At 41.8% G+C, this 15,410-nt stretch overlaps 1 protein-coding gene across 1 annotated transcript in view; it reads right to left on the bottom strand.

Annotated features, from left to right (window-relative positions):
* The window catches only part of STAB2 (stabilin 2), a 182,864-nt gene that overhangs the window by 73,556 nt on the left and 93,898 nt on the right, over positions 1–15,410 (bottom strand). Inside the window, exons 26-30 of the mRNA XM_024256759.2 lie at positions 14,348–14,443; positions 12,567–12,662; positions 9,456–9,503; positions 7,585–7,721; positions 7,019–7,133 (exon numbers count right to left, since the gene is read on the bottom strand). Coding sequence (XP_024112527.2) covers positions 7,019–7,133; positions 7,585–7,721; positions 9,456–9,503; positions 12,567–12,662; positions 14,348–14,443 — 492 coding nt within the window. The remainder of the gene's footprint in view (positions 1–7,018; positions 7,134–7,584; positions 7,722–9,455; positions 9,504–12,566; positions 12,663–14,347; positions 14,444–15,410) is intronic.

The raw sequence follows: 15,410 nt of genomic DNA, 5'->3' as shown, positions 1-15,410 counted from the left end.
CTCCAAAGGAACGCAGTTCCTCACCAGCAACGGAACAAAGCTGGACGGAGAATGACTTTGACGAGCTGAGAGAAGAAGGCTTCAGACGATCAAATTACTCCGAGCTACGGGAGGATATTCAAACCAAAGGCAAAGAAGTTGAAAACTTTGAAAAAAATTTAGAAGAATGTATAACTAGAATAACCAATACAGAGAAGTGCTTAAAGGAGCTGATGGAGCTGAAAACCAAGGCTCGAGAACTACGTGAAGAATGCAGAAGCCTCAGGAGCCGATGCGATCAAATGGAAGAAAGGGTATCAGCCCTGGAAGATGAAATGAATGAAATGAAGCGAGAAGGGAAGTTTAGAGAAAAAAGAATAAAAAGAAACGAGCAAAGCCTCCAAGAAATGTGGGACTATGTGAAAAGACCAAATCTACGTCTGATTGGTGTACCTGAAAGTGACGGGGAGAATGGAAACAAGTTGGAAAACACTCTGCAGGATATTATCCAGGAGAACTTCCCCAATCTAGCAAGGCAGGCCAACATTCAGATTCAGGAAATACAGAGAACGCCACAAAGATACTCCTCGAGAAGAGCAACTCCAAGACACATAATTGTCAGATTCACCAAAGTTGAAATGAAGGAAAAAATGTTAAGGGCAGCCAGAGAGAAAGGTCGGGTTACCATCAAAGGGAAGCCCATCAGACTAACAGCGGATCTCTCGGCAGAAACCCTACAAGCCAGAAGAGAGTGGGGGCCAATATTCAACATTCTTAAAGAAAACAATTTTCAACCCAGAATTTCATATCCTGCCAAACTAAGCTTCATAAGTGAAGGAGAAATAAAATACTTTACAGACAAGCAAATGCTGAGAGATTTTGTCACCACCAGGCCTGCCCTAAAAGAGCTCCTGAAGGAAGCGCTAAACATGGAAAGGCACAACCGGTACCAGCCACTGCAAAATCATACCGAAATGTAAACACCATCGAGACTAGGAAGAGACTACATCAACTAACGAGCAAAATATCCAGCTAACATCATAATGACAGGATCAAATTCACACATAACAATATTAACTTTAAATGTAAATGGACTAAATGCTCCAATTAAAAGACACAGACTGGCAAATTGGATAAAGACTCAAGACCCATCAGTGTGCTGTATTCAGGAAACCCATCTCACATGCAGAGACACACATAGGCTCAAAATAAAAGGATGGAGGAAGATCTACCAAGCAAATGGAAAACAAAAAAAGGCAGGGGTTGCAATCCTAGTCTCTGATAAAACAGACTTTAAACCAACAAAGATCAAAAGAGACAAAGAAGGCCATTACATAATGGTAAAGGGATTAATTCAACAAGAAGAGCTAACTATCCTAAATATATATGCACCCAATACAGGAGCACCCAGATTCATAAAGCAAGTCCTGAGTGACCTACAAAGAGACTTAGACTCCCACACATTAATAATGGGAGACTTTAACACCCCACTATCAACATTAGACAGATCAACGAGACAGAAAGTCAACAAGGATACCCAGGAATTGAACTCAGCTCTGCACCAAGCGGACCTAATAGACATCTACAGAACTCTCCACCCCAAATCAACAGAATATACATTTTTTTCAGCACCACACCACACCTATTCCAAAATTGACCATATACTTGGAAGTAAGGCTCTCCTCAATAAATGTAAAAGAACAGAAATTGTAACAAACTGTCTCTCAGATCACAGTGCAATCAAGCTAGAACTCAGGATTAAGAATCTCACTCAAAACCACTCAACTACGTGGAAACTGAACAACCTGCTCCTGAATGACTACTGGGTACATAACGAAATGAAGGCAGAAATAAAGATGTTCTTTGAAACCAATGAGAACCAAGACACAACATACCAGAATCTCTGGGATGCATTCAAAGCAGTGTGTAGAGGGAAATTTATAGCACTAAATGCCCACAAGAGAAAGCAGGAAAGATCCAAAATTGACACCCTAACATCACAATTAAAAGAACTAGAAAAGCAAGAGCAAACACATTCAAAAGCTAGCAGAAGGCAAGAAATAACTAAAATCAGAGCAGAACTGAAGGAAATAGAGACACAAAAAACCCTTCAAAAAATCAATGAATCCAGGAGCTGGTTTTTTGAAAGGATCAACAAAATTGATAGACCGCTAGCAAGATTAATAAAGAAAAAAAGAGAGAAGAATCAAATAGATGCAATAAAAAATGATAAAGGGGATATCACCACCGATCCCACAGAAATACAAACTACCATCAGAGAATATTACAAACACCTCTATGCAAATAAACTAGAAAATCTAGAAGAAATGGATAAATTCCTCAACACATACACCCTCCCAAGACTAAACCAGGAAGAAGTTGAATCTCTGAATAGACCAATAACAGGAGCTGAAATTGTGGCAATAATCAATAGCTTACCAACCAAAAAAAGTCCAGGTCCAGATGGATTCACAGCCGAATTCTACCAGAGGTACAAGGAGGAGCTGGTACCATTCCTTCTGAAACTATTCCAATCAATAGAAAAAGAGGGAATCCTCCCTAACTCATTTTATGAGGCCAGCATCATCCTGATACCAAAGCCTGGCAGAGACACAACAAAAAAAGAGAATTTTAGACCAATATCCTTGATGAACATTGATGCAAAAATCCTCAATAAAATACTGGCAAACAGAATCCAGCAGCACATCAAAAAGCTTATCCACCATGATCAAGTGGGCTTCATCCCTGGGATGCAAGGCTGGTTCAATATACGCAAATCAATAAATGTAATCCAGCATATAAACAGAACCAAAGACAAAAACCACATGATTATCTCAATAGATGCAGAAAAGGCCTTTGACAAAATTCAACAACCCTTCATGCTAAAAACTCTCAATAAATTAGGAATTGATGGGACGTATCTCAAAATAATAAGAGCTATTTATGACAAACCCACAGCCAATATCATACTGAATGGGCAAAAACTGGAAGCATTCCCTTTGAAAACTGGCACAAGACAGGGATGCCCTCTCTCACCACTTCTATTCAACATAGTGTTGGAAGTTCTGGCCAGGGCAATTAGGCAGGAGAAGGAAATCAAGGGTATTCAATTAGGAAAAGAGGAAGTCAAATTGTCCCTGTTTGCAGATGACATGATAGTATATCTAGAAAACCCCATTGTCTCAGCCCAAAATCTCCTTAAGCTGATAAGCAACTTCAGCAAAGTCTCAGGATACAAAATCAATGTGCAAAAATCACAAGCATTCTTATACATCAATAACAGACAAACAGAGAGCCAAATCATGAGTGAACTCCCATTCACAATTGCTTCAAAGAGAATAAAATACCTAGGAATCCAACTTACAAGGGATGTGAAAGACCTCTTCAAGAAGAACTACAAACCACTGCTCAAGGAAATAAAAGAGGATACAAACAAATGGAAGAACATTCCATGCTCATGGGTAGGAAGAATCAATATCATGAAAATGGCCATCCTTCCCAAGGTAATTTACAGATTCAATGCCATCCCCATCAAGCTACCAATGACTTTCTTCACAGAATTGGAAAAAACTACTTTAAAGTTCATATGGAACCAAAAAAGAGCCCGCATTGCCAAGTCAATCCTAAGCCAAAAGAACAAAGCTGGAGGCATCACACTACCTGACTTCAAACTATACTACAAGGCTACAGTAACCAAAACAGCATGGTACTGGTACCAAAACAGAGATATAGATCAATGGAACAGAACAGAGCCGTCAGAAATAATGCCACATATCTACAACTATCTGATCTTTGACAAACCTGACAAAAACAAGAAATGGGGAAAGGATTCCCTATTTAATAAATGGTGCTGGGAAAACTGGTTAGCCATATGTAGAAAGCTGAAACTGGATCCCTTCCTTACACCTTATACAAAAATCAATTCAAGATGGATTAAAGACTTAAATGTTAGACCTAAAACCATAAAAACCCTAGAAGAAAACCTAGGCATTACCATTCAGGACATAGGCATGGGCAAGGACTTCATGTCTAAAACACCAAAAGCAATGGCAACAAAAGCCAAAATTGACAAATGGGATCTAATTAAACTCAAGAGCTTCTGCACAGCAAAAGAAACTACCATCAGAGTGAACAGGCAACCTACAAAATGGGAGAAAATTTTCGCAACCTACTCATCTGACAAAGGGCTAATATCCAGAATCTACAATGAACTCCAACAAATTTACAAGAAAAAAACAAACAACCCCATCAAAAAGTGGGCGAAGGACATGAACAGACACTTCTCAAAAGAAGACATTTATGCAGCCAAAAAACACATGAAAAAATGCTCGCCATCACTGGCCATCAGCGAAATGCAAATCAAAACCACAATGAGATACCATCTCACACCAGTTAGAATGGCAATCATTAAAAAGTCAGGAGACAACAGGTGCTGGAGAGGATGTGGAGAAATAGGAACACTTTTACACTGTTGGTGGGACTGTAAACTAGTTCAACCCGTGTGGAAGTCAGTGTGGCGATTCCTCAGGGATCTAGAACCAGAAATTCCATTCGACCCAGCCATCCCATTACTGGGTATATACCCAAAGGACTATAAATCATGCTGCTATAAAGACACATGCACACGTATGTTTATTGCAGCATTATTCACAATAGCAAAGACTTGGAACCAACCCAAATGTCCAACAATGATAGACTGTATTAAGAAAATGTGGCACATATACACCATGGAATACTATGCAGCCATAAAAAATGATGAGTTCACGTCCTTTGTAGGGACATGGATGAAATTGGAAATCATCATTCTCAGTAAACTATCGCAAGAACAAAAAACCAAACACCGCATATTCTCACTCATAGGTGGGAATTGAACAATGAGAACACATGGACACAGGAAGGGGAACATCACACTCTGGGGACTGTTGTGGGGTGGGGGGAGGGGGGAGGGATAGCATTGGGAGATATACCTAATGCTAGATGACGAGTTGGTGGGTGCAGCGCACCAGCATGGCACATGTATACATATGTAACTTACCTGCACATTGCACACATGTACCATAAAACCTAAAGTATAATAATAATAATAATAAAAAAACAAAAAAACAAAAAAACAAAAAAAAAAAAAACAAAAGTGCTGTTCGAGGCTCATTAAAGTGACCCTGTGGTTTGACCCTGGAGACAGAATTGTGGGTTGAGCTTGTCCCCCCTGCCCCCACAATTTGTATACTGAAGTCCTAACCCCTAGTACCTCAGATGGTGACCTTATTTACAGACAGGGTCTTCACAGAGATGATCAAATTAAAGTGAGGTCCTTAGGGTGGACCCTAATCCAATTTGACTGGTGTCCTCACAAGAAGCAGGAATTTGTACAGAGACAGCTACACTCAGAGACTGCCATGTGAACATGAAGAGGCCATCTACAACCCAAGGAGAGAGGCCAAAGACAGCCCCTTCCCTCAAAGCCTTAGAAGGAACCAATCCTGCCCACATCTCGATCTTGGACTTCTGACCTCCAGAACTGTGAGAAAATAAATGCCTGTTGTTTAAGCCTCCCAGTCTGTGGTACTTTGTTATGGTAGTGTTGGCAAACTAATACAGATGGTAATTGACTTTCCTGATCAGAATCGAACTACTTTTTAAGGCTATGAATTGCATAAGAAATGGGGCTAAGTAAAACCCAACCCACCCACTCAGCCAATCAACACCAACTGGGCTCTACTCCTGGTTTCCTCTCCTCTTCTCCCCACCTGAAATCCCTGCTGGGAACCCTGGTCTTGTCTCACCCTGAGCAACTCCCAAGTCACATCTGCAGAGGACCTGAAGAAAACCCTCCTGGCAGGAGATATTTATATAGGACATAGGAATGAACTCATTACAAATGTGTCTTTAATGGTTAGCTCCTCTAGGTCAGGGATTGATTTACCTCTGAATATGTAGGGCCTGGGATATGCCTGCCCAGATGGGTAATTAGTTAATGCTTGCTAAGAGAATCAGTGATTTAAAACACCAATAAGTTAGCATGACTGTAGGAATCACCTTACGATGTATTTGTATATCAAAACATCATATTGTACCCTTTAAATATATACAATTTTAATTTAAAACCAGATGGAAAATAACTTCAATGTCACCAGAATTATAAGATATTAAAAAGCCATAGGACCACTGTTTTCTGCTTTCTAAAAGAAAATATCTGATGAGTCACATATATGTAGGTATTACTACGCATAGATCTTTTTCATAGTGCTCACACTGATGAGTGGGAGGGTAGAAATGTTTTAGGGTGGTAATTCTCAAACATTTTTGACTGTGGCCCATGGTTCATGGATGTAGCAGTTCTCACTTTGCAGTGGAATCTTCATTCTCATCTTGTGCAATTCACAGAAAGAGCTCTGAAACACTGCCCATGCAGCAGGGCGGCCAGACTCCCTCACAGAATTCTGAATCGGAGTCTTTGACACACTGTAGAAAGTGCCAGATGATAAGCTTCTTTGGGGCTGGGTTCTTCCTTGGGCATTGCCCTATCGCCAGCACCTAGATCTGTGCCTGGTATATAGTAGTAGGTGCTCAATAGTTGTTGATTGACTCTAACTTAGTATAAAATTTCATTTCTCTAATAAAGATTTAATTCTATAAAGATTGAGTATATATAGATTCAACTCTATAAAGATTCAATTTCACTTCTCTATACAGATTCAACTACTAATAACCAGGTGTTAATCAACTATATGTCAAAAGAAAAGTTGTGGAATTGCACACCCTTTACCCTTTCTGGGTCAGTCTGTGGTCTGTTGTGAGACCTGTGGCCAATCAGTGGGCAGAAGGCATTTTAGAGGATCACTGCTGTAGGGTAACGTGTATGTGTGTATGTATTGATATATGATGATAATTATTGCAGCTGGGTGATGCCCACATGAGGGATTCTGTTCTCTGTAGTTTTGCGCATGTTTGGAAGTTCCCATACCATGAAAATTTAAAAAGTACAATATAAACAAAGCTGTTATGTTTCAAGTAAACAGACTAATTCCAGAGCTCTTACCCCATCCACCTTTGCCAAGTGAAGGAAGTTGCCCTGCAAAGATGTTGCCAACATGTCAGAAGAAGACAGGGTCTGCAGATCTGCCACTCTGTATGTGCCTAGTAGCATATGGTACCTGAAACAACAGTCCACAAAGGCTATAAAATTCAATATACATGCATGGGGCTGTATCATTGAATAGTTAAGAGAATAGGCTCTAGAGCCAGATTGCCATAGTCAAAATTCAAGTTCCCCCTGCAGTTATTAGCCTTGGCTTGAGTTAGTTACTTAACCACGCTGTGCTTTGGTTTCCACATTTGTAAAATGGGAATCATTACAATATCTATCATAGGGTTGTTGAGAGAATTAGTGGGTTATATGTAAAGCAGTAAAACAGTGCTCGGCAGAGTTGGCTGTCAGCAATTGTTGACTATTACTATCCTGGGGTGGGAGGAGAGGAGAATCCTAGAACATGTTCAGCTCCACGAGTTTGAAGGACCATGTAGTTTTCCTACATTGAACTTCAAAGACATGTTTACACAGATGCCATTCAGATTACGATGTAAAATAAAATAAGTAACACCTACTTTATTAGGGCTGGAATATTGCTCTGTGACAACCAGAAGCTTTTCTCATCCTGGTCCATGTCCTCAGTAGCTTGTTGGGAAGGCACGAGGACAGTGAGGTTTGAGGTGGCTGACAGTGTGGGTTGTAGAGAAGCATTCTGAACCACAGAAGGGAAATAAAGTGACTTGCTTATGTTAGGGGACAAACAGGGCTGCCTTAAATGCTTGGAAGAGATGACAATTTCCCATAAGATACTGGAAGGGTCCTAGGGTCTTCTTTCCCAAATCCACCCCACCCACTGGCTGATGCCTCATTTTCCCTCATTTAATTCAACATATGAGTCTTATCAAAGCAAATCTGCCCAATCAAGGTCACACTTTCAGTCATTATAAGTCCTTTACACTTTAGTCTAAATGAAGAGCCAAGAAATAGCCTTAATAGGTTCTTGTGAGTATGTGTGTGTGCAGAGAACCTTGAGCATTCACGTTGAGCATTCTTTTTTTTTTTTTTTTTTTTGAGGCGGAGTCTCGCTCTGTCGCCCAAGCTGGAGTGCAGTGGCGCGATCTCGGCTCACTGCAACCTCCGCCTCCCAGATTCAAGCAATTCTCCTGTCTCTGCCTCCTGAATAGCTGGAATTACAGGCACACGCCACCGTGCCTGGCTAATTTTTGTACTTTTAGTAGAGACGGGGTTTCACGATGTTGGCCAGGCTGGTCTTGAACTCCTAACCTCAGCTGATCCACACGCCTCAGCCTCCCAAAGTGCTGGGATTACAGGCATGAGCCACTGCGCCCAGCCACCTTGAGTATTCTTGGACGTCTTTGGAGTAAGGATGGTGGGGAGACCGCAGAAACAGTTTCAGCATGGGAGAAACTAGAGGGCTGAAATAAAACCTTACATAAATTTCATTCTTGCCTAGAGAGCCAGTTTTTGGTAGAAGCAGTGGCATGTTTATGTTTAACAACCGGATCTCTAGGAAAAAGAAAAAAAACCAAAAGACTTGGTTTGTAGTATTTACTGATTTCTGTGGCATAAATACTCCCACCAGGGCTGATTTCAAGATATCAAAATGACTTCACCGAAAGTGGAGTTAGGAAGAATGTGCACAATCAGCTCTCGTGAGCGAGTGTGAACAGGGTCCAGCACACCACTGGGTCATCTCATGCCTGTGGGGTGAGACCAAGAATGACGAGTCTACGTGAAAGTCAGCATGCTCAAGAGAGCGCGCTCAGTCTCTTCTCTCACCTATGCTGGGATGGGGGATTCAGAGAGGCCCCATAGAGAAGCAACAGGAAGCTGTCCTGGGGTGGGTGCTGACCAAGCATGGACTATTTGGCATGTGTCTATTTTAAGGGGATAAACCATTTGTTGCAATGGCTAGCTGGGCCGGCCACCTTGGTCCATTCAGCCAAAGTGGACAGAGATTGAGACAATGGCATAGGGTGGGGATTGGATTCTTTATTATTGTACTTTTCAGGGGTGAGGGAAAAGCTTTTCTTGGCATGTTGAGCTGAGAGTTAAGCACATATGAAGTATGTCAGATTGCAGCTATAAATCCCAAATCGAACTTGGTGAATTACAATGATGAATCATGTTAACTTACAAAAAAGAATCCTGTGATGAATGAAGCCCCCTTTCTGCCCCCCACACACTGATGCTCAGAGCAAACCTCTGATCAATCACATCAGAGTCTTCAGGGGTGGGACCTATGCAGGAATATTTTTTAAAAATGTGTTCCATGTAGTTCCATAGTGCAGCCAGGGTTGAGAAACACTGCTCAGCACAATAGCCTACCCTCCTTACCAGCTGCATTTTCGGTTTTCTATTGTATGCATTCCAAGTTTCTAAAATATATACATTCCCAATCCTAACTCCCAGTAAATGTACTCACATTTATCCACCGGTTAAATACAGCTGCTTCGGAGAGAAATGACAATTCCTTATTCATATCGTGCAAGCGAGGGAAGAAGAGATGGGAGAGAACACAGAGAAAGAACAATGAGAAGTGCAATCACAGTGCATCTCTGGGTCACCTGCACTCAGCCTTCCTGGGGCTGGGCTTGTTTTCCTGCCCTGCCTCCCTGATGCTGACGTGAATGGGTGCTCCAGCTAGCTGCATTTCCATGCTGACAGAATTGCACATTTCTTTCACACTAAGGTGGCTTGATTATTTTCTATAGAAGTAATTCCAGCAACTTCGAATGAAGCAACAACTCAATGTTCTTCCAAATCAGAATTTAGGCTGTAAGAACATGGCTACCTAGACCCTAAGGGGGGGTCACAGAGCTCAGCAAATAGCCCCCTTTCAGAGCCATTGTTGAGTAGTGGCTCAGAACAATGGAAGCCAACCACATGGGTTTTCATGTTGGTTCTGCCATTTCCTAGTTCCCTAGGCCAGTTACCTAAAGGACCTCAATTTTCTCATCTGTAAAATGGGCATAATAAAAGCTCCAACTCACAGTTTGATACGAGAAATAGGAGTTGTTTTTAAAGTGACTAGAGGCTGGCATGCAGTAATTTCAGTAAGTTTTAGCCCCTATTATCTTTAATTTAACCATATGGCTCTCTCTATATATAGAGCCACCCCAGTTGGTACTGGGGTGGGGTGAAGGGAAGCTATAAGATATGAAAGGGGATGTAATATATTGAAGGGAAAAGATGGCCCTGCTCCTCTACGACTTACAGTTGTTTGGGGGAAGTTCAGCCTTGAAAAGATAACCAACGTTGCTGGCAGAGCAGTGACATTTGAAGGTGTCATAGAGTTTTTTTAAAAAAATGTCTCTAAACACAGAGTTATTAAAAAAGACTGGGTTCACTTCTTGGATCTGCCATTTACCGGCTACGTGATCTTGGGAAGTCACTTAACCTCTGAGAACTCAAGTGCTTTATCTGAAAATGAATATGATGAAGACTTGCTCCAGGGATTATGAAAATTAAGTGCATTAATATATGTGAAAATATTTTTTAAACTACTGAATACCACAAAAATGGCAATATCATGATCCTATGCAAATTTACATGAAGACAATAAGTCTCAGTGCTGACTCAATTCCATCTAGTAGTTGAGGTTATTAAGCAAGTCAATAAACACATGTTAAAAAGTAAGTTAGTAAGAAAGTGAATAAACACAAGAGCAGAGATGCCTGAGTAATCCCTTAGAGGGGACATTTTAAGGGAGAAGAGGGCTGAGGTGCACCTGATCTGCTGGTGGGAAGGCCAGAGTTGGGGAGGAGAGAGAGGAACATAGCAGGCCTGGAGCTGGGGAGGTGGCGGCTAAACTGCAGCGGAAAGCTGTTCAGAAGAAAAACAAGTGGGCCAGGCATGGTGGCTCAGGCCTGTCATCCCAGCACTTTCAGAGACTGAGGTATGTGAATCACTTGGAGTTTGAGGTACGTGAATCACATGGCGAGACCGTCTCTATAAAAAATACAAAAATTAGCTGAGTATGGTGATGCATTCTTGTAGTCCCAGCTACTTGGGAGGCTGAGACAGGAGGATCACCTGAACCTGGGGAGGTCAAGGCTGCAGTGAGCCATGATCATGCCACTGTACTCCACTCTGGGCAACAGAGTGAGATCTTGTCTCAAGAAAAAAAACCAAAAACAAGAGTGAAGTCTGTGTGGAGATGCCTGGAGAACCAAGCTGAGGACTTAATTTTGCTTTTCCTAGGAGGAGAGGGACGTCATGATAGCAGGATTTTAGAATTTTAGGAAACAGGGTCTGTGGCTAGTGCAGAGAAAATATTGTGATTTACTGCCACGATCTGGGTGTCAGGAGACAGCTCCTTGGCCTGACTCGGTGGGTAGAAGGCACAGTCGACAGTGAGAGGGGAAGGGTGGAAAGGGCCTCCCAAGGGCAAGGTTCTTAGGGCAAGGTTCTTATGGCGAGACTCTTAGTGCAGGTTGCGGGTCCTGGGAATTGTTAGGCTTGTGATTTCAGCAGAGAAGAGGGGCAGGAACTCAACTGCAGGGAGTTGAATGAAAAGTAAGTGATGAGGAAATTTGTCAATTGACTTTATTTCTCATTTTGACAAATATTTATAAGCAATGGGACTGATGTAGGTAACAAGACAAAGATCACCTCTCAAGAGTTTATGGTGGTAGAGGGACAAATATTACAAGTTCCCACTCATATGGAAGAGCTAAAAATGTGGATCTCATGAAGACAGACAGTGGATTGGTGGCTACCAGAGACCAGGAAAGGAAGGGGGAGGGAGGGGATGAAAGGAAAATAAAGAATATAAACGTATTTATTACCTCTGAACTATATACATAGAAATGGTAAAGATGGTAAATTATATAGGTATATCTTACCTCAATAAATTAAAAAAAAGTTTATGGTCAAAATAGAAAAATGTAGGAGCAATGCTGATTTAGTGTGGCCCATGCTGTACAGATAGAATGTTCTACACTCATGGTTAAGTATTTGTGCTCTGCACTTGACAGCTATCAGAGCTATCAGCTGGATTCCTCACTCTGGAGCTGAAGGGTGTTGGGCAAGTTTTGCTAAGCCTCTCAGTTTATCTGCCTGTAAAATGGGCATAATAGTAGCAGAAGGTTGTTGTGAGATTTAAATGGGCTGCTACTGCATGGTAGGGACTGAGCAAGACGCCTGGCATACAGAAGCATGTACACACACACACACACGCGCATACACAGGGCAGGGGTAAGTAAAGGGTAGCCCAGACAGGAGAGCCCAGTGAACCCAGCAGAGGCCAGTTAGTTGCTCCTTTGGGAAGTCTGAGAATGGAAAGAGGTAGAGTATCAAGAAAGAGAAGTAGGGACTGCTTGGTACACAGAAGCTGCCAAATAAAAGTCAGCTGCCTTCAGTCTGTAGAAAACATGTGACCCACATAGCATGTATGTCATCTGTAGAAACAGCTTGCTTCATGTAAAATCTCCTGCAGCAAAAGATATGTCAATAGATCACTTTAAAGGCATCTTAGCTATGAGGTTTTTTAAGGGTTTTGTCTTTATTATTGAGTTCATCATAGATGACTTACCACTGCTGCGTTTCCATAGCACAGAAAGCCATCTCCTTCATAGCCCTCTTGACAAACACAGCTCCAGATGCCAGAAGTAGTAGACTGACAGTTTGCCTGAGAAAACCAAGATGAAAGAAATGGTTACCCCAACAAAAACGTTAGACCTGAGTTGCATCTATGAGACAACAGGCTCCATCTAAGGTGAGAACTGCAAATCTGGGGCTGAAAGATGGTAGAAGTAACCCATAGACCCTTTAGTGTTGCAGTGAAAGTCTCCTGTCTGCATGTTTGATACAGCTATTAATCACGATTATTTATTCTCATCCCTGCCAGATTTAGCAAATAAAAAAATACAGGCTGCACAGTTAAATGAGAGTTTCAGATAAATGAGTAAGTTTGAGTATACGTTTGCCCATGCAATATTTGGGGCATACTTGTGCTGAAAGATTTTTCAACACATACTTGTGCATCTGAAATTCACATTCAACTGGGTATCCTGCATTTTATCTGGCAACCCTATGTTGGTTCTTCCAAGCTTTGCAATGGAATGAAACTTGCAATAGCTACTCACATCTGGAATGTCAGGGCTTGGTTGGGCTTAAATCAAGCAGGAGTGTGAGAGCTCCTTCAGCTTTGCAAAATGCTCTTGAGATTCTTGAGTAACAGACACCTTGGGGGCATCTCCCTCCTCATTTTTCTTCTATCAGAATTAGTCCCCCATGCCCCACCCTGCACATGTACTAGGGGTGGGCCCTGGCAGCTATGTTCATAACAACCCCACTTCTTGGCCATAATTGACTGACTCATATGTAGACACCTGCACCCAGTTGGGCCAGTTAGATCCTTTCATCTATGATTTTGAACTGGGACATGGGGTGCTAATAAATTAGAGGGCATCACTGATGGTGGGGGAACCGTTTACCTCAAGATGTACACAGAACCACTACAAGTTCGGGGAATGAGACAGAGGCAGAGAGAAAGAAAATGCACAGAGGGAAGTCAAATGAGAGGTCACATCGTCTCAGAGGATTGGGGAAAGAAACTGCTTAGATTCTGGTGATCCTGCTCTCTTCATGTCCTGGTTCTGGGCTCTTGGGAAGTCTAGCCATACTTCCTGCCTCTGGATTCCCAGAGCTACCCTGGGGGTCCTCCTAGCAAATTTATTTTCTGCATGGACTCTGTTACTTGGAACTCCAAACACTGTGATTAAGGCATCAGACTTCATTGGTTCCTATGTTTGGTGCTTAGTGTTCTTTTGGAAGCATAACCACCCCCAGCCCTAATACCTTTGCCTGATCTTTCAAAGTTGAGAAGCAAGGCACCATTTACCCTTGAATGGGCATTTTCACCGATAACTTGTAAAACTCTGTTGTGACATTCAAAATGGAAGTCCGGTTACTTCTTAAACTATCCTTTAAACTGTTGGTTTAGAGGTGCCAGGTTTAGCAAATAAAAATATTGAATGACTTGTTAAATTTCAATTTCAGGTGAAAAATGAATAATTATAAGTTTATCCCACTCCATATTTGGGACTTACTTGTGCTTAAAGACTGTTTGTTACTTACTTCAAAATTAAATTTAACCAGAACTTCTGTATTTTACCTGGAAGTCATATGTTGATTCTTCCAAGCTTTGGAATGAAGTAGAAGTTGCAATAACCACTCACATTCTGCTTACAGATTCCCTTTTGGGGGTAAGAGATTTTGTTCATCACTAGGCCAGACAGGAAATAATCTTTCTTTCTCAAGCATTGTTTTTTGTTTTTTTAAAGTAATGAAAACCAAGGTTAAATAACTCACCAATGGATGACATTTCCCGGTTTGTTCCAAGCATGAAGTTATTGGTTCACAGTCAATCCCATTTCCTCGAAATCCTTTCTTGCACTCACACTCATTCTATAATTTTAAGAACAGAGTCAAGGGGATTATTGAAAGCAAGTGCCTTCCATGTCTTGCCCTCACACAGCACTGAGAAACGTACAATGGAAACTGAAGCTGTTTGGCTGTCCCAGAGAACAGCGTTAATGTCTTTTGCTTGATACACTTCAGATTCTAGAGTTATTAGTCTCCATATTCTACATTACATTTTCCAATAGGACAGTTTCTTGGTATTCTCTTCCTGAATTTATTTATATATTTATTTATTTATTTTTTTTTGAGTGCAATGGCATGATCTTGGCTCACTGCAACTTCTGCCTCCCGGGTTCAAGCGATTCTCCTGCCTCAGCCTCCTGAGTAGCTGGGATTACAGTCATGTGCCACCACGCCTGGCTGATTTTTGTATTTTTAGTACAGACGGGGTTTCATCATGTCGGTCAGGCTGGTCTCAAACTCCTGACCTCGTGATATGCCTGCCTCGGCCTCCCAAAGTGCTGGGATTACAGGCGTGAGCCACCACTCCCAGCCTCTTCCTGAATTCTTTACTCCAGAGGGTCCTATGGAGATAGTCTCAGAGAGAACTTGGGCCTAAAAAGCATCACATTGGATGGCCCTTCTACCTAATGAGAAAGGTTAAGCAAGCTGTGGGATATCCACTTGGTGGAGATGCATGCATGAGGCCATTGCTAGCCTGTAAGGCACTTTGTTCAATTTAGAAACATTTGGCTCCAGCACGGTTTGTCTTTTTAAAGCAGCATTCCTGGTAATTAAGGTTTGTGTTTATTTGGAAAGTCAAAGTTTCCAAGCCAACTAGTCCCAGCTGAGGGCAATCCTAGACATGAGGGCAGTCTCGATCCTCCCCAGGCCTGATTTCTGTAATTGTGCACAAGGGCTGATGGGAGCATCAGGAAATGAGGATGGATGTGGACACACTCAATCCGAGTCAATGAAAGAGAATGAATCCTGGGTTTTTGATTCATTCTGT

The sequence above is a fragment of the Pongo abelii genome, chromosome 10 (genome assembly GCF_028885655.2).
Source record: "Pongo abelii isolate AG06213 chromosome 10, NHGRI_mPonAbe1-v2.0_pri, whole genome shotgun sequence".
In the NCBI taxonomy this organism is placed as follows: Eukaryota; Metazoa; Chordata; class Mammalia; order Primates; family Hominidae; genus Pongo; species Pongo abelii.
This window is presented reverse-complemented; position numbering and strand designations above follow the sequence as displayed.